General features: G+C 39.9%; 1 protein-coding gene across 4 annotated transcripts; it reads left to right on the forward strand.

The window, feature by feature from the left end:
* Window positions 1-112: 112 nt before the first annotated feature.
* Window positions 113-10,241, forward strand: rnf141 (ring finger protein 141). 4 transcript variants are annotated; one of them, XM_061894462.1, is made up of 6 exons: window positions 113-205; window positions 6,718-6,909; window positions 6,978-7,086; window positions 7,149-7,330; window positions 7,393-7,500; window positions 10,018-10,240. In XM_061894462.1, exons 2-6 carry the CDS (start codon window positions 6,773-6,775, stop codon window positions 10,166-10,168), a joined length of 687 nt encoding a protein of 228 aa, XP_061750446.1. In that variant the 5' UTR covers window positions 113-205; window positions 6,718-6,772; the 3' UTR covers window positions 10,169-10,240. The 4 variants fall into 4 exon arrangements, with proteins under 4 accessions (XP_061750446.1, XP_061750447.1, XP_061750445.1 ...); XM_061894463.1 differs by having other exon boundaries at window positions 120-205; window positions 6,715-6,909; window positions 10,018-10,241; XM_061894461.1 differs by having other exon boundaries at window positions 125-280; window positions 6,715-6,909.
* Window positions 10,242-20,295: the final 10,054 nt, after the last annotated feature.

The raw sequence follows: 20,295 nt of genomic DNA on the forward strand, positions 1-20,295 counted from the left end.
GTTTAACGTTCTACCTGATTGGATAAGGATAAGAGCGACAGAATAATCGACCAATCACCTAAGCAGATTTCCGTCGGCTGTGAACCAAGGCCCGCCTGCATGAATCAGTACACCTTGACGTCATCACAACGCGACAGTGACTAGTCAACACAAACAAAACCGAGTGTGCCGCAGTGGCGAAGTTTGCCTAAAATAATTCCACAAGGTAAACATTTCGGTTTTGTTTTTTTTCATTCCTGGATCACATCACAATTCCACTTTTAGTAGTCGCTATCCGAAGGTGAGTCGACACCACATTGCCGTGCTAACCGTGCTAGCCGTGTCAGGGTGTCGTCTTTTTAATATTTTACACACAAATCGGTGTGTTCATACATTCTCAACCTAAATACTGTCTTTCTGTCGCTGTGGGTGTTTTAAATGTAATGGTGTTTTTCTAAAGTGATCATTATGTGTTCCGTATTCCCAAACCATTAAGTGAACTATCTTAATCAGGGGTCTCAAACTCAATTCACCCGGGGGCCACTAGATGCAGAGTTCGGGTGAGGCTGGGCCGCAAGAAAAGAAAATATTGTAGAGTCCCGGCAGAGTTAGTACTGCAAAGGGTTCTGGGTATGTGTTCTGTCGTGTTTATGTTGTGTTACGGTGCGGATGTTCTCCAGAATTGTGTTAGTCATTCTTGTTTGGTGTGGGTTCACAGTGTGGCGCATATTTGTAACAGTGTTAAAGTTGTTTCTACGGCCACCCTCAGTGTGACATGTATGGCTGTTGACCAAGTACGCATTGCATTCACTTGTGTGTGTGTGAAAAGCTGTAGATAGTATGTAAAGGCAGTGCCTTTAAGGTTTATTTGCGCTCTGTACTTCTCTCTACGTCCGTGTACCACTCCGTACAGCGGCGTTTTATAAAGTCATAAATTTTACTTTTTGAAAGTGATACCGATAATTTACGATATTACATTCTAAAGCATTTATCGGCCGATAATATTGGCATTCCAAAATTATAAGACATCTCTACAAATAACGGTTTGAATTGGTCGAGATTATCGGGGACTGTTGTTACTGACGGACCGGTGTCGCGATGTGAAGAAAAACCCTCGTTTCCATGGCAACATCTCTGTCGCTTCCACTCATTTGCCGCTTTTCCACTAACACAGGGGTAGGCAACCGTTGAAAGAGCCATTTTAGAGCCAAATGACACAACGCTGTCAAGCGGCGTTCATATAAAACTTGCGGGCCGCACTAACATTAGACTTTAATATTAAGGTGGGGGCCGCAAAATAACTGCAGCCCGCGGACCACGTGTCTGAGACCCCTGATCTTAATGATTAACTGACAGGTAAATCATAAAGGAGGCAAATGGATACATGTTAGCTCTGGGTAGTGATGTGCGGCTCGACACTGAAATATCTACACAGCCGATAAGAGGTTTGTATCTGCCAAACATTGGTGTCCAAATCAAAATATCGATACTTTTAATGCTATAGTTATTTGAGATAGTGCATGTTGTTATTGGGAACTTCAGTTATTGAGATATTGTCGAAATTAAACGAGATTGGGGGCAGGCGGGGACTACTTTTTCTTCCGCCTGAGTAACTACGTAATGCGCAAGCGCAGTGGCGGTGCTGCCCTTAGTCATTTGTTTATATAAGACAATTCCTGGCAATTAGAATTAAACACCCTCATCCTGGACAATATTCATGACTAACTTGGGCTTTGTTTTAAAGATGTGCTATTTGCGTTTACACCGTGTGGGGAAAAACAATTGAAAAATGTTTTTACCTTTGTAACCTCATTATTTTAGATCAGTGGTTCTTAACCTTGTTGGAGGTACTGAACCCCACCAGTTTAAAATGCGCATTCACCGAACCCTTCTTTAGTGAAAAATAAAATGTTTTTTTTTTTTTTTCAAATTCAAGACAAAGTTATATGTTTTTGGTAACACTTTAGTATGGGGAACATATTCTAAGTAACAAAGACTTAATTTAAAAGGGTTAGGGTCAGGGTTAGAGGGTTAGGGTTATAATAAGCCCATGCCGAATAAGGCATTAATAAGTACTTAATAATGACTAGTTAAGAGCCAATATGTTACTAATTTGCATGTTAATAAGCAACTAATTAATGGTGACTATGTTCCCCATACTTAAGTGTTGTCATGTTTTTTTACTGGTGCACAAAATGAACCGTCCTTGAACATCACCTTGTTCAAACAACAAAACCAACACAGTGCATAAACTCACAACAAATTACACACCTGCAAATCAGTGTGACTTCTGCTGTTTCTGTATCCGTAATACGCTGATAGGAAGAAGTTTTTATTTACACGATGAGTCGGGTGTGTTTTGACCTCCGTCGAACCCCTGAGGCCGACTCACCGAACCCCTAGGGTTCAATCGAACCCAGGTTAAGAACCACTGTATTAGATAGGTAGTTAGATAGATAGATAGATAGATAGATAGATAGATAGATAGATAGATAGATAGATAGATAGATGGATAGATAGTACTTTATTTATTCCTTCAGGAGAGTTCCTTCAGGAAAATTAAAATTTTCAGCACAATCCCATTCAAGATCAGACAAACATTAAAGGGAGACAGAACAGGATTGCTGACGGGTCTACCGACTTCCGGCGCCCCTTACAAAAAAAGTGAGGTACAGGTAAACAAGGGGGGGGGGATGGGAGAAAGAAATGAAAGATTAAAATTAAAAGAAAAAATCGGTCTGATCCTAGGCCAAGGGGAAAAAAACAACAACTCATTGCAATAGTACACCGGAGTCTGTTTGGAGAGACTGGAGGAGATGCGGATGAGGGGACAGGACTGCGGATGAGGGGACAGGACTGCGGAGCTGGCACTGAGTGCCGGGACAGAGAGGCTTCGTGATGTCTTGGCTGGGTGAGCAGGTGTCGGACACCTCAATCTCCTTGGACGTATCCTCGCTCATCCATGCGGACTGGACACTGGCAGAGAGTTGGTTGGCGGCCTAGAGTGGAGTCGGCTCTCTTGGTTGCTTTGTTGGGTCTGCTCCTGTCTCTGGCCATGCTACCTCCACCCCAGCAGACGATGGCGTGGAACACCGCAGAGGCCACCACAGTCTGTTTCTTTTACTTTTTATTCATAGCTGTATGTAGGGGTGGCTGGTTGTATCCGCTGCTTTAATGTCTTTCATGTCCTTTGTGGTCTTTGATGTTTGATGTTTCCCTCTTGCACACATGTACGAGGGATGTGTACTATGGCTATGAGTTGTTGTTTTTTTTTTCCCCTTGGCCTCAGTCTGGACCCCATCTCCAGTGGCCCCGGCTTTTTTATTTTATTTTAATCTTCTATTTTTTTCTCCCATTCGACCCCACTTGTTTACCTGCATCTCATCTTTTTTGTAAGGGGCGCTGGAAGCTGGCAGACCCATCAGCGATCCTGTTCTGTCTCCCTGTAATGTTTGTCTGATCTTGAATGGGATTGTGATGAAAATTTTAATTTTCCTAAAGAAACTCTCCTGAAGGAATAAAAAAAGTACTATCCAATCTAATCTAATCTACACATCCCTCTTACATGTGTGTAAGAGGTAAACATCAAAGAAAACAAAGGACATGACAGACATTAAAGCAGCAGAGCTGATACAACCAGCCACTTCTACATACAGCTATGAATAAAAAGTAAAAGAAACATACAATCTGTGGTGCCCTCTGCCGTGTTCCACGCCATCGTCTGCTGGGTAGGAGGGAGCATGGCCAGAGACAGGAGCATACCCAACAAAGCAACCAAGAGAGCTGACTCCACTCTCGGCCGCCAACCAACTCTCGGCCAGTCTCCAGTCCGCATGGATGAGCGAGGATATGTCCAAGAAGACTGAGGTGTTCGATTCCTGCTCATTCAGCCAAGACACTGTGAAGCTTGTCCGTCCCGGCGCTCAGTGCTAGCTCCGCAGCCCTGTCTCTTCATCCGCATCTCCTCCAGTCTCTCCAAACTGACTCTGGTGTAGCAGAGACCCAGCAGCTGGTCTCCATGGCCAAAAGGCTCCCGGGAGGCAGATCCAGAAGTCCACAAAAAGCACCGCAGAAGTCACAAAAGGGCCACCCCTTGTCACACAGTCCCAAAGGGTCCCGGACCAAAAGGCAAAAAAATATATATATAAAACAAGAGGGAAACTCAAAAGGATGACACAAGAGCACAGAGTTCCTGCCAACAGCAGCCACTACAGCGGCGCCATCTTGGGAAAAAAATAAAATATTGGCTTGATTGATTGATTGAAACTTTTTTAACTAGATTGCATAGTACAGTACATATCCCGTACAATTGACCACTAAATGGTAACACCCGAATAAGTTTTTCAACTTGTTTATGTCGGGGTCCACATTAATCAATTCATGGTACTAAGTTGTATTTTCATAAATGTAAGTTTCTCAATGCCTGACCTGTTTTTTTGCACCTTTTAAAGAAGAATTAGAACTTTACTTTAAAATACAATGGACTCTAATTTATTAAATACCAATTTTACTCATGAATATCGCAAATTTTGAAGTACATTTTTTTATCCTCAGTTAGAAAAATGAGGTCAGGCGTTGTCTTTTTTTGTTGTTGTTGCCATCACAGCATTCTCGCTCGTCCATCTGTGTTGATGGCCTCATATTGCCCATCCGGTTTAAAGCTGAAATATTCCCAGAACAGGATATTTTAATTTTTAATCATATTGTTTTCCTTTTAATTTTTCTTACTTTGCAGACTGTCACTCAAATGCCAGTAATGGCGAGAAATAAAACCCCCCACCTTTTGTGGTTACTCGGGATATATGCAGAGTACCGGTATTTTTTGGTTCCGGTTCCTAATTAGTTTGGTTCATGAGGACTATGAAGATTCTGGACTAACATTACTGCTATCCGTATTTTTTTCTCCGGTTTACGGACGTAATTATGACACGCTGTCACATTCAGTTGAGCTGCTACACATTCAAATCTGCTTGGAATAATGACAAATAAGGAAGCAACAACACACAAAAGTTTGTCACACAACAAAGTCACGCGCGCTGTGTCAGTTTGAAGTGAACGCACTTTACTCACGAATAGTCACGACAGTGTTTTGTCAACTGTTTTCTCTTAGCCATCCATTAATCTACAGGCCAATATTTTATCATATTTTACCAATAGGAGTACCGATAAAGACCGGTATCGATAAGAAATATTAAAAATATCAAGCAGCTCCGAGTCAAACATGGATAACTGTGGAGAGTGTTTAGCATTTTTTTCCCATCATGCCTTGCAATGGATTTAAATGGGTGTAATTTCACATTCTTATGCCGATTGGACACTTAATGATATCCACAAAGAAAGCAGGTTGTTCTACGTATGATAGTGTATGTAGAATTTGTTTTCCTGCGTCATAACTAGGGAAGGTTGTTTGAATTGGGTCATACAAGTAGATGCTTTGCTCTTGTTCTTATGACACTTCAAATTGAGTTACTCATGTTGAGCTGTTAGAGTTAATTTCAATAATGCATTTATACCACATGATACGTCAAAAGTTCTGGTTTCTCTTTTCAACACGTTCGAAAAGGAATACGAAAAAGCTGAGCTGATTTAATCCGATCCCTTTTCCTTTTCATAGTAGTTGCTAACACTTTTGTTCACTTCCTGTTCACAATCTATTCACAATATACTCTATTAGTAATACAAAGTAAGGATAAGGAATAATGATAAGGGTATCGTACCGATAAAATCTTAACGATATAAGTACCTAGCGCTTACGTTAAGGCACTAATTAAAACCCTAATTGTTGATTTGATGTCGATTAATCTTGCAGCCCGAGTATCCTTTTATCATTGGTTATTCAGAGACACCACATACACACATAACGTATTCAGTGCAGAATAACACTGTCATTTGTTTCGCTCTGTGATTTTTTACACTTTTACATTTTGTGGGACACATTAGATATATTTGAACAAAGTATCAGATTGGTATTGTTGATACCAGCCAGACTTTTACACAGTATCGAATTGGAAAGAAAATCTCTAGGGACAAACAGGCAGGAATATCCAAACAGAAATGATTTGAAACCTAAAAGACGGCAAAACAAAGGTTAAAAAAGGTTGGAGATCAAAAACAAAAGCGAAGGTAAACATTCTGCAAACGCCGAAACCACAAACAAACCCACAAAACAACTGGGTGGGTGAAATGCTGCTGGTTGATGTAAGGTTCAAACATCGATGACATCTATTAAACAAAACGAGAAGAAAATAAATTGAGACAGAATTCAATTTTGCTCAATTTGAGGAGACACGTGTCGACCTTTAACCTCTTACAATGTCACCCACGCTCTGGCGAAAGATTGTACGCCACCTCTTTTTATTCGGACTTTCCCTGTTTACACAACAACAGCTCTTTCTAAAGGAATGGGGGGGTATCTAAACAGCCATTGTTTTCGGTCACATTAGCACAAAAGAAAAAGATGCCTCGGGCTTGGACTGGTCCTGGATCGAGCTTGGGCGGGTCTTGGATCACAATAGATAACCCCTCCCGTCTCCTCCCGTCGTACACAATGGAATTTTACCAGCCTTTGGCTTGGTACAACAAAGACAGTTTTCGTTTGTTCACTGAAAAGTCAAGAGAACGGAAAGTTTTTTGATAATTTACATACAATTTTTTTGACAGTTGACGTAATAAAATGAAAGGTAGCCATGCAGTAATTTTGTTTTGAAAGGTACCTGCGTTTGCTTCTCTTTCCAGCAGAAGTGAATGAGGTTGGACCGTCTGCTGCCGTTGTGTTAGCACGCCCGCTGCTGGGATGGGCCAGCAGATCTCAGGTCAGGCGCTGATGACCCGTCTACCTGAGAAGCTGGTGAAACATGCCGGGCTGGTGCGGGACAGCGGCTACCTCACCTACGAGGAGTTTCTGGCCAGAGTGGCCGAGCTCAACGACGTGTAAGATATCACACCACCGAGCGCTTACCACCTGGCCTGCAATACAAGTCCGCCGTTTTGATTCTCAGGACCGCCAAGCTCGCCGCGGGGCAACAGAAGCACCTCCTGTTTGAAGTCCAGCCGGGATCCGACGCCACCGCCCTGTGGAAGGTGGCCGTCAGGGTTGTTTGCACCAAAGTGAGGCCGGGAAACGTTCACTGGTCATTTTGACGCGAACTAACGCTTTAAACCCCCGCCAGATCAACAAGGACACCGGCATGGTGGAAGCATCGCGCATCATGAACCTGTACCAGTTCATCCACCTGTATCGCGACGTCACCAGTCAGGCTGCTGGGGTGTTGTCCGCAGAGGGCGCCACCGAGGCCTCGTCCGCCCAGCTTCCTGCCGCCGACTCCTGCCAGGCCAGCATGTGGATGGGCAGGTGCGTGTGCGCGTGTGGCTCGGCGAATGACGTCCGCCTTTCACTTCCGTTTTCCCTCACAGAGTGAAGGAGTTGACCGATGAGGAGGAATGCTGCATCTGTATGGACGGGAAGGCTGACCTCATTCTGCCCTGCGCGCACAGCTTCTGCCAGAAGTGCATCGATAAATGGTAACCAGGAGGAGATAGTGCGGAAGTTGTTTGATTTCAGGAGTTGAGAATATAAAAGTCATTTCTTTTGTTAGGAAGAGCGTAGTTTACATTATAGACCTGAAATACTGATTTAGGCTCTATAGCAGGGGTGTCCAAACTTTTTGACCGGGCTCAAAAAAATTGTTCGAAAGCCGACTGAATGCTAAGTAACTATATTTTAATATTATAATGGGTATAATATTGATTATTATTATAGGTTGATCGGCAACACTAAATGGTCCCTAGTGTGTGAACGTGAGTGTGAATGTTGTCTGTCTATCTGTGTTGGCCCTGCGATGAGGTGGCGACTTGTCCAGGGTGTACCACGCCATCCGCCCGGATGCAGCTGAGATAGGCTCCAGCACCCCACGCGACCCCGAACGGGACAAGAGGTAGAAAATGGAGGGATGGCACTTACATCGGCAAAGGAGCAGACAGAGGGGGAAGAAGGGAGCGGGCATGTGTGTAGGTAAAAATGTCAACCCCTTTTTTTTTTAACACATAATTACTGTAAATTGAAAATAAGGTAGCATTTTTATTTTTTGGGTAGAATTTCGACAACCGAGCTGCCAGTTGTATTTATTTATTTTTTTACCATAAAATCTAAGATTTTATTTATAATGCATTTCTGTGATATAAATAAAAAATACGGTACATTTTTTATTTTTATGCAAAAAATCTGACGACTGAGCTGTGTTTTTTTTAACCGTAAAATTTACGTTGTTTTTTTTTTTTACAGGGAATTATAATATATTAAGAAATGGTACTATCGTATTTTTCGGACTGTAAGTCGCAGTTTTTCATGGGTCGCGACTTATACTCAGGAGCGACTTATGTGTGAAATCATTAACACATTACCGTAAAATATCAAATAATATTATATAGCTCATTCATGTAAGAGACTAGACGTATAAGATTTCATCGGATTTAGCAATTAGGAGTGACAGATTGTTTGGTAAACGTTTAGCATGTTCTATATGTTATAGTTATTTGAATGACTCTTAAAATAATATGTTACATTAACATACCAGGCACCTTCTCAGTTGGTTATTTATGCATCATATAAGGTACACTTATTCAGCCTGTTGTTTACTGTTCTTTATTTATTTTAAATTGCCTTTCATATGTCTATTCTTGATGTTGGGTTTTATCAAATAAATTTCCCCCAAAAATGCGACTCTAGTGCGACTTTTATATGTTTCTTTCCTTCTTTATTATGCATTTTCGGCAGGTGCGACTTATACTCCGAAAAATACGGTACTGTAAATTGAATATACGGTGGCATTTTTATTTTCTGGGTAGAATTTCGACAACTGAGCTGCCAGTTGTATTTATTGATTTTTTTTTACCATAAAATCTAAGATTTTATTTATAATGCATTTCTGTGAAAAAAATAAAAAATGTTTTTTTCAACCGTAAAATTTAAGTTGTTTTTTTGTTTTTTTTACAGGGAATCATAATATATTAAGAAATGGTACTACTTTATTTTTTATGCTAAATAAATGGTAAATTACTGTAAATTGACAAAAATGGTACCATTCTTATTTTTATGGTAAAATTCTGACGACTGAGCTGCCAGTTTTTTTTACCGTGAAATCCACCGCCGTTTTTTCCCCCCAGAGTATTACTGTAATGTGAAAAACCGTACCACTTTTATTTTTAAGTAAAAAAAAAAAAAGGTAAACATTTTTTTTTTACACATAATCACTGTAAATTGAAAAAACAGTACCTATTTTTTTTTTAATGTAAAATCTACGATCTTTGTTTTCACAGTACTTTACCTCCAATTTCGTTGTTCTTTGAACCTGTTCATTGCAATAATGACAATAAAACTCTATTCTAAAAAATGGGTACTGTTATTTTTAGGCTAAAATTCTGTCACATTTTTTGATGTTTTGGTCTTCGAGCACATGTCCAATTGTCCTGTATGCGCTTCTCTGCCAAAGTCACTTTGTGCTCTTACAATTGATCAGAAAAATCAAAAAACCCTTACCTTTAGCAACCATATTGATGCATATTGTGTAGGTAAAAATGTCAACCCTTATTGACAGCCTCTAATTATAAATTTGATGATTAGCGATAATCAGAGTGCACCTCTAATATCAGCCGTAATCTGAAACGATATTGCCCTCGTTTTCTCCGTTCTTGTGACAAAGTAGGAATAGTCCACAACAAATTTGGAACCATTCACATCAACTAAAGTGATTCTAAAACTAACAAACTGCTTGGCACTCTGCATCAAGGGTTGGAATGGGGGGTTGACTCACCAAATTGATTCCCGGGCGCGGCCACTGCTGCTGCTCACTGCTCTCCTCACCTCCCAGGAGGTGATCAAGGGTGATGGGTCAAATGCAGAGAATAATTTCGCCACACATAGTGTGTGTGTGTGACAATCATGGGTACTTTAACTTTAACACAGAGAACGATATCGGACCAATACCTACTATGACTGCGAGCATGGTTGTCACGTGTGCGTCACCTATATTCTTCCCACAGGAGCGGGCAAAGCCGAAACTGCCCCATGTGTCGCCTGCAAGTGACGGCCGCCAACGACTCGTGGGTGATGTCCGACTTCCCCACCGACAACGACATGGCGGGGTACATTCTCAACCTGGCGGACGAGGCAGGCCACCCTCACCAGCCTTAACGCACACTCGGAGAGGACGCCGCCTGTACCAAGTACTCATTTTAAATATATATATATATATATATATATACATATATATATTTTTGTGTATATATATGCATATGTATATATAAACATATATGTGTATGTATATATACATATATATATATATATATGTATATGTGTATATACATATATATATATATATATATATATGTATATGTGTATATACATATATATATATATATATATGTATATATATATATATATATATATATATATATATATATATATATATTATAGATATGTACAACATGTCACCTTCACTGGACAAAATATTTGAGGTTAGCACATCCACTCTGATGTAGACGCAGTGCATCATGGGAAACATCTTTTTGTGAACCATGTCCTGTGGCACGCGCTGCACAAAGTAACACAACGTGGATGCTGTGACATCATTACAATGTGTGACCGTTTTGTGCGGCGAAACCGCGTTTGTTTGTCCCGCGGTTCGAAATGGCGGTGACTTCTCCCGTTGTTCTCTCGACCGGTCGACAGCCCGCTTATTTTTGTGGGAATACTTGCAGCAGCGACGTGCGGGGAGGTCGGCACTCTAAATTAAAGACAGACCGTCTTATGTTTGGTGTTTGTCAGGGTCACTGTGTTCCTCAAATTATGAGCGCACCCCTCCAAAAAAAGCCCTAAAAATATATTTTTGATACTGTAAACTCGTTATGTAAACTCGTTTGCATTCACTTTTACACAGTAACTTGCAAAGTTGGGCATGACGCACGTACGTGACGTTTTTAAGGTTACTGTGACTGCCCAAAAGTAACCAATAAACATAAAAAGCTAAATAAATTTACAAATATCAGTTTTTTCCTTTTTTTATGCACCCGCTGCTCGTTGAGAAGAGCAATTGTAGTTTCCCGTAAGACTGGAAAATGCTAATGCTACACATGTGCGTCAAAAGACAGGATTTACGATGCCACAGAGTTGGAAAGACAAGCTGCGCAGTCCCGTTGTAATGTGTTAAAGAGCAGATATCACCAAATCAATTCCTTAGCGGTCTAAATTAATTTGTGGCAGGCCGTGTAATGTGTGGAAAAGACTGTAGAGTGGCCATGCCAGCAACTTGAGGGTTCCAGGTTCGATCCCCGTTTCTGCCTTCCTCGTCACTGCCGTCGTGTACTTGGGCAAGACACTTTACCCACCTGCTCTCAAAATATCTGTTTCTCATACAAACCGCAGTGGTACTGAGCTGTAATACATTTTTCCACCAGCAATGAGCATATCAAACAAACAGAAAAAGTCTGGAGCTAAAGTTGTAGAGAAGTTGCTCAAGCGCAAAAATTATGACTAAATTGGTAAAGTTGCACTTAAATTTCATTGACAGTTTAGTTAAAAAAACAAAAAAACTATTTATTATTCATTTCGTTAGAATTCCTTTATTTTAGGACAGCGAAATTCTGTGTATTTATTTCCATCACTCCCGTCTTTCGCAGTATATTTGATTAGTATATATATTTCTAATCAGCCTGACATAAGCCTTGAAAATAGTATCTGTGATGAAAACATGCCTTCCTATCAGTTGACAGGGGTGTAACCTGTAAGTAGGTTAAACATAATTATTGAATATGTTTCAAATCAATTCACGTGAATATTTGAGTGTGTAGTGGAAAAAGTTCAGAACTTCCGATTTAGTATATAAAGTATAATAAGACCTTTTCAAAACTGGTTAAAGGTTACAAAAGCTACTCCTCTGACGTATAAGGCCAAGAGATGGCCTTTTTAAAAATCGATTCTTGAACATATTTGTAATGATTCAGAATCATAATAAAAAAAAATGTCAATTGAATTTGTCCAGCATAAATAGGCTGAATGTGCGCATCTGCCAATAATAGTAACAATAATAATAATGTATCGTGAGAATCGTTTTGAAATGAGAATCGATTCTGAAAGGAATCATACTTATTCCATGTTTTGTTTTTTTCCACGACGCCCCTGACCGCACGTCACTGCAGCGCACTGTAGAATTATATTCCATCAATATGACTTCAAATGTTTTTAACGATGGCCCCGGTTTGACCCTGGACTAATTGACTTTGCGTTCTTGTATATTTTCTATTTTTGGAGGATGCCTGCTGTGTTTGGAGGCAGAGAAAGAGAGCTGGGTTTTTATGCAGGCATCACATGGACTCCTAAATATGCCTTTTTTTTTTCTTTTGGAGGCGGAAAAAACTGACACTGTGGCCTATTTTTTTAAATTTCCCACTGCATTTTTATTCCTGCTGTAGTACTGTCATTCCGAGGTTTAAGTGGGAGAGATAAATAAAAGTACTGCGAGCCCCGTCATAGGCACTTTTCATCTATTCTGCTCCTCAATCCTCCTTTTTCACTTTAGCTCATTATTTTTTATATACTTTAGTTTTGTCGTTGATATTTCCATGACGGATTAACGTGCTTATTTACCAAGTATAGAATTGTACTGTTGGCGAGAGAGTTATTTAAATGAAATCTATTTTATGTATATACTTTTTATTTGACCAGAATAATAGAACTCTATGCTGTACGTTTGCACTACAGAAAAATGTGTACATACAAAATGTATTTATTTGATCAGATATTTTGACAGTAGCAGGGCAGCACGGACTCGAAATATAAAAGGAAGTATATCTTTTTGAAGAAATGTAGCTTTTAAGTCCGTGTTAACGCCGGTGTAATGCACCGTTGCAGCCAACAGGGGGCAGCATATGGCTAATACTTTGATTACGTTTTTGGAAGTAGACTGTGAAGTGTGTGTGAAATGACATCATTTTGCTGTATTATCGCCAATAAAGACACTTTGTTTGCACCTAATGACGTATTTTCTTTAAAAATACGCTTGTAATTTGAATAAAACACAATAAAAATCCATTATTTTGTGGATTATTTGTACATTATTATTTATAAATATTTAATCATAAACAGGGTTTCCATTGAAAAGCATTAAAAGCAATTAAAATACAGTTGCGAATATTAAGGCCTTAAGCCAGTGGTTCTTAACGTTTTTTTCAGTCATGTACCCCCTGTGAACATTTTTAAAATTCAAGTACCCCTAATCAGAGCAAAGCATTTTTGGTTTAAAAAAAGAGGTAAAGAAGTAAAATACAGCACTACGTCATCAGTTTCTGATTTATTAAAGTGTATAACAGTGCAAAATATTGCACATTTGTAGTGGTCTTTCTTGAACTATTTGGTTAAAAAAAGACATAAAAATAACTAAAATCTTGTTGAAAAATAAACAAGTGATTCAATTATAAATAAAGATATCTACACATAAAGTAATCAACTTAAAGTGCCCTCTTTGCGGATTGTAATAGAGATCCATCTGGATTCATGAACTTAATTCTAAACATTTCTTCACAAAAAGAGAAATCTTTAACATCAATATTTATGGAACTTGTCCACAAAAAATCTGGCTGTCAACACTGAATATTGCATTGTTGCATTTCTTTTCACAGTTTATGAACTTACATTCATATTTTGTTGAAGTATTATTCAATAAATATATTTATAAAGGATTTTTGAATTCTTGCTATTTTTGGAATATTTAAAAAAAATCTCACGTACCCCTTGGCATACCTTCAAGTACCCCCAGGGGTACGCGTACCCCCATTTGAGAACCACCGCCTTAAGCAACAATTGATTTAATACTCACAAGAAAGTCGGACAGAATGTTTAAATATTTTTACTTTCTGCAGTACACATTTTTTTCTGACAAAACGGAAAGTTTCATCACTTTGTTTATCATTTCATGCAGGTCAAAAAACAATAAATACTTTCAAATGATCATCTTAACCCGCAAATACGTTTTGTCAATGTACTTTTGTGCCGCTGTCTTTTAAATTGTGTTGGGATTCCTTTTCACACTTGACAGTTAAAAACAGAAACGCAGAAAAAACATTTAACGCAAGATCAAAAACTGTGATTTAAAAAGATACAAATACAAATACTTTTTAATTAAATAAAAATCTACATAGTGTCTACAAACTCAACACTAATGTTGGTCCATTTATATATGCACAAATCTAAAATTAATAATTTGTAGGACTATGAATCTTTGGGCACCACACGATTCAATTCGATTCTTGGGGGTAACGATTAGATTCAGAATCGATTCAACAAGATTATCAATTCAAAATCAACACTTTGCCAGTTCTATGATTAACTACATTCCTCCGTAAAATAGATAAAACAGTTCTGTTAAATGTCTGTATTGTTTACAAAAGCCAAAAACAGTGAAGTTGGCACGTAATTTGTAAATAAAAACAGAATACAAGGATTTGCAAACCCTTTTCAACTTGTATTCAAACGTTTTTTGTTATTTGGGTCCAAAATGGCTCTTTCAATGTTCTGCGTTGCCTACCCCTGCGTTAGTGGAAAAGCGGCAAATGAGTGAAAGCGACAGAAACGTTGCCATGGAGACGAGGGTTTTCTTGCGTGCCTGGCTGCAGTCACACCGCGACACCTGTCCGTCGGTAATAACAGTCCCTGACAACCTGGACCGATTCGAACCGTTATTTGTTTTTGTAATTGTTTAAATTGTATTGCCTCACATTACTTCATTCTCATTTTGTTCATTTATAGTTTGATTTTATTTTGTGTTGGGGAAAAAAAAGACATTTAAAAAAAAATGTTTTTAAGGAAATATTTTCTTGCGGCCCAGCCTCACCCAGACTCTGCATCCAGTGGCCCCCAAGGTAAATTGAGTTTGAGACCCCTGCATTACAGGAACTAACAGTCCAACGGGACCCTGAGGGAAACAAGCCCTGAAAACAATAATGAATGCGAGGCCAACTTGTTTCGGTGAAAAACACGTCAGCAATATTTTTCGAGGAGTTTTTGAAAAGTGGTAATTTTTGTCAAAGAGTGTACTAATAAATGTTTATTTTTCATTTCTTTGTCCAACATATTAATGAGCTCATCAAATTATTCAAGCCAATGTTGTTGTCGGGCTACACTGCCCTCAAAAAACAATTGGCTTCATCATTGATGTCATGGTGCCAGAAGTATGTTCACAGTGGAGTCAAACAAGACATTTGGTACTCATTAATGTCGCAGTTCTAACAGTACTTAGCTCACGGTTACTTGACCTCAAATAAATAAAATCACATCTGCAAATTTAACACTAAAAAAGTGGTGTACATCCCCTTCTTTGTAATTGTTTATGTTGTCCTGAACTAGGCTGACCATATTGCGAAATCCCAAAAAGAGGACACATATATGCGTGCCGAGGCCGGGACTAGGTGACAATTTGCCAATGATACTTCATCTTGGTTTATAAATAATATATTTATTTAAATAAAGCGTTTTTTTTTTGCTCTGTTGACAGCAGTTTTAGGAATTTTCAAAATGGGGTCCCAGGGACCCCATCAAGTCATAAAAATGGGGTCCCACTATTTTGTAAGCGTTTTGAAAACAAAAGATAAACGTTTGCATTGTCCTGTTATATGTCACATTATTAATTGTGTTTTGGAAAAAAGGTTGTCATAAATGTTACTTAATTCATTAAAATAAAGAATATAAAAAGAAGACACATTTGTATACATATATAAATGTATTCAGTTCACTTTCTTCTTTCCTACATGGATCTAAACTTTACCGCCGCCTGTAGTTTTTTTCTGTTTTTATTTAATAAGTTGTAGGTGTATTTATTTCAGTATAAAAGTATAAAAAGTGTTTTGCTTGGGTCATGAAATGATGATAGTGGTGTGCCAGGGCATACATACGTTTTATATTTAACGCTTAAATCTCTGGAGTCTACATCAACTTCAGATCTATTCCTCATTTCAAAATGTTCTAGTTATTTTTTATGTTGTTTTTTTGTTTGTTTGTTTTCCGCCCTTTTTTGTCAAACAAAACACATTTTTTATGGCAAACACAAAATATGCAAAATCTTCCACCAAAGATATTTTTCAAAGTGGAATATTTGATGTGACGTAATCGGGGTTGAGGTGTTTGTGTGTGTGTGGGGGGGGGGGGTGTATTGTAGCTTCCCGGAGGAGTTAGTGATGCAAGGTATTCTGGGTATTTGTTCTGTTGGGTTTATGTTGTGTTACGGTGTGGATTTTCTCCCGAAATGTGTTTGTCATTCTTGTTTGGTGTGAGTTCACAGGGTGGCGCATATTTGTAACAGTGTTAAAGTTGTTTATACGGCCACCCTCGGCTGTTGACCAAGTATGGCTTGGTTGCCAATCAGTCCACTACCTCGCTCTCTCTGTCTCTGCCCTTCCCTCAAGAATGTTGCTGCGTATGCACACCTTCACTAATTGCTTTGTTTTTATCCCCTGTTAACCCTGTACGTACATTGAAAATACACGCAACCTTGACACAAAACATTTGAGGCATTTAAGCAGATGGCGGCAGACTGATGCAGACACTACGCACAATAGTCATTGTAAACTATCTACTCAATGATAAAATAACGAAACGGTAAGATGCAAAGAATTAAAGTCAACATGACTATCATCTTTGTAGTTAAAGTTCTGTGCGGAGTTCATATTTGGTTGACAGCACGATATACGCACCCTGAACTCCATCGTAAAAATGTGTCTTTCTACATTTGTTTTTATTTCATGCTTAAATCTACCACTGGTTACATTTGTAGTTATGTTTCCTCGATTTCAGCTTTGCTGTCATTTTGATAATTGTTTTGTTTATTTTATAATTGTAATATTTAAATGAAGATCAATGAATGTGTCGTGGCAGTTGCAGGTGCCAGTTTGACGAAACACTCGTTAGTTTTCCAAACACCTCTTTATTGGATGAACTGCCGGCGTGAGAATGCCAAACAGGAAGCGCTTGACGTGGAATGGCTTTGTGTATACACGCAGGCAAAGTCTGAGTTTGTGTTCTTCATGGTGTTTTTGAAACAGCACCATTTTTTTTCCCCTCAGAATTTTTTAACTAACTTGAATTGTTTTGACAAAATTAGTATTTGTAGTGTGTGAATTTTCAGAATGTGCTGGTTCTACTTCGTGCCAAATTTAAGACAAAGAAAACGATCTGAAGTTGACTTTATTTTTAAGTTATGATTTCACCAGTCCGGCCTTTGGGGAATAGCTTTTCCTCATTTTAGCCCCTGAGCTAAAATGAGTTCCACACCCCTGACTTGGGCCCTGCAATGAGGTGGCGACTTGTCCAGGGTGCATACTGCCTTCCGCCCGATTGTAACTGAGATCGGCACCAGCGCCCCCGCGACCCCAAAAGGAATAAGCGGTAAAAAATGGATGGATGGATGGATGGGCCCCTGACTTGGAGTTACTACACCAGATAATGAATTGCGAGGATCCGTTTGAGTCGACAATCATGTTGAGTGGTGAGTCGGTTTTGAATAGCATGGTCACCCTAAGAATCGGAATCTGATCAAATTGTGAGGTGCCTTAAGATAATACTACTATAATATTGATATAACATTTAATGCATGTGCAAATAACTTTAAATATAATAATTTCATGCATTACATAGATTTTTAATGTCAAAATGGAATACATTCCGGGAGAAAGATGAAGTACGAACATTATTTCTAGGTGTGGCGGGCCAGATCTGGCCCCTGGGCCTTGAGTTTGACGCCTTTGATCTAGAGCTAAATTGCATAATTTTTAGATTGTGCGAGGAAAACCGGCCTACTTTGAGATCACGCCAACCCTACACATAGATGCCCAAGTGGCCCAGAGAAGCCGGCGGCGGATGACTGTGAGCAGGGGCGTCACTAGGCCTATTTTAGGGGGGCTCAAGACCCCCTAAATAATTTGGCATTATATTTTATTTTATTTTATAGAGCTGTGGACCAGCTCTATACTCTCGGCAGGGTTCTTGAGGGTGCATGGGAGTTTGCCCAACCAGTCTACATGTGCTTTGTGGACTTGGAGAAGGCATTCGACCGTGTCCCTCGGGAAGTCCTGTGGGGAGTGCTCAGAGAGTATGGGGTACCGGACTGTCTTATTGTGGCGGTCCGCTCCCTGTATGATCAGTGCCAGAGCTTGGTCCGCATTGCCGGTGGTAAGTCGAACACATTTCCAGTGAGGGTTGGACTCTGCAAGGCTGTCCTTTGTCACCGATTCTGTTCATAACTTTTATGGACAGAATTTCTAGGCGCAGTCAAGGCTTTGAGGGGTTCCAGTTTGGTGACCGCAGGATTAGGTCTCTGCTTTCTGCAGATGATGTAGTCCTGATGGCTTCATCTGTCGGGATCTTCAGCTCTCACTGGATCGGTTCGCAGCCGAGTGTGAAGCGACTGGAATGAGAATCAGCACCTCCAAGTCCGAGTCCATGGTTCTCGCCCGGAAAAGGGTGGAATGCCACCTCCGGGTTGGGGAGGAGACCCTGCCCCAAGTGGAGGAGTTCAAGTACCTCGGAGTCTTGTTCACGAGTGAGGGAAGAGTGGATCGACAGGTGGATCGGTGCGGCGTCTTCAGTAATGCGGACGTTGTATCGATCCGTTGTGGTGAAGAAGGAGCTGAGCCGGAAGGCAAAGCTCTCAATTTACCGGTCGATCTACGTTCCCATCCTCACCTATGGTCATGAACTTTGGGTCATGACCGAAAGGATAAGATCACGGGTACAAGCGGCCGAAATGAGTTTCCTCCGCCGGGTGGCGGGGCTCTCCCTTAGAGATAGGGTGAGAAGCTCTGCCATCCGGGAGGAACTCAAAGTAAAGCCGCTGCTCCTCCACATCGAGAGGAGCCAGATGAGGTGGTTCGGGCATCTGGTCAGGATGCCACCCGAACGCCTCCCTAGGGAGGTGTTTAGGGCACGTCCAACCGGTAGGAGGCCACGGGGAAGACCCAGGACACGTTGGGAAGACTATGTCTCCCGGCTGGCCTGGGAACGCCTCGGGGTCCCCCGGGAAGAGCTAGACGAAGTGGCTGGGGAGAGGGAAGTCTGGGCTTCCCTGCTTAGGCTGCTGCCCCCGCGACCCAACCTCGGATAAGCGGAAGAAGATGGATGGATTCTATTTTATTTATATTTCTTTTCTTTTTTGTTACAAAATACATGCCGAAATATTCATTTTAAAGTGGCCCGAATAAGAGTTTAAAATAAATAATCATATAACCTGTCATCATTCACTCAGTTTCCCCTCACTTCACAGCGTAAGGAGTGCTACTGCCTACTGGCGCTGACGAGACGAGACGCGCGGCCGCCATCTTGGAGTGGTGATCCACTCCACTCAGTGCAATTCTTTTGGCAGGAGCAATGAACTGTCAGCGCATTTTATCTCACTGAATACCACTGATTTTCACGCGCTTTTTCGTCATACGTGTAACTATGATAAAGGACACATGTTTTGGCGTGTTCATAGTTTGCTTAACAGTAATAGAATATTCTTATATGCTATAAGTGACCAGACGTCCAAGATCGAAAGTGGGAATATAATCCCAGAGAAGAGGGAAGAAACGGTCAGCTATTTTTAAATTGAAGAAACAATATGATTAGGTTATATATATATATATATATATATATATACACGTGTATATCCTACGTAAACAATGTATGAATATACTAGATGTCTATATATCTTATAGACTGTATCTCTGTTGCTGCAACAGCAGAGAGTTTATTCTGTCTTGACACTTTGTATTGATATTTTCTATTACATTCTTCCCGTAAACGATCATGTTTACAGTGATTGTTTTATATGTATTTTTCATGTATGTTGCTTTGGATAAAAGTGTCTGCCAAATACTTAAACATATATAAACACCTGAAAGTCTTTAGAATCTGCTAAAACCACCAATCTGTTTCACTGGATTCAGAATAAAAGCAAAGTCTGTCTTACCCAACAAAGTTAGTATTTTAATATTGTTACTTGAAGACTTATTCCTGAAAGTATTGTCTTATATTTTGCCTAAAATGAGAATGCATCATAATCAGTGGTGGCTGGTGAATTTTGTTTTAGGTGGGGCTGAAAGTTTGTAAACCATCCTCCCCCAGAAGATTTCTTTGTGATTTTCACATACAAATATTGAAGATCTTTGCTCCTTCGAGCCGCACAAAACATTGTGTCTGCAATTGTAAATAATTGAATTTTTAAGTTTTGTGTTTCTTGTAAAATCTATATAAATTGTACAAATTAGCCTATTGTTAAAACAATGAAAAAATCATCA

Source organism: Nerophis ophidion, linkage group LG03, assembly GCF_033978795.1.
Source record: "Nerophis ophidion isolate RoL-2023_Sa linkage group LG03, RoL_Noph_v1.0, whole genome shotgun sequence".
NCBI lineage: Eukaryota > Metazoa > Chordata > Actinopteri > Syngnathiformes > Syngnathidae > Nerophis > Nerophis ophidion.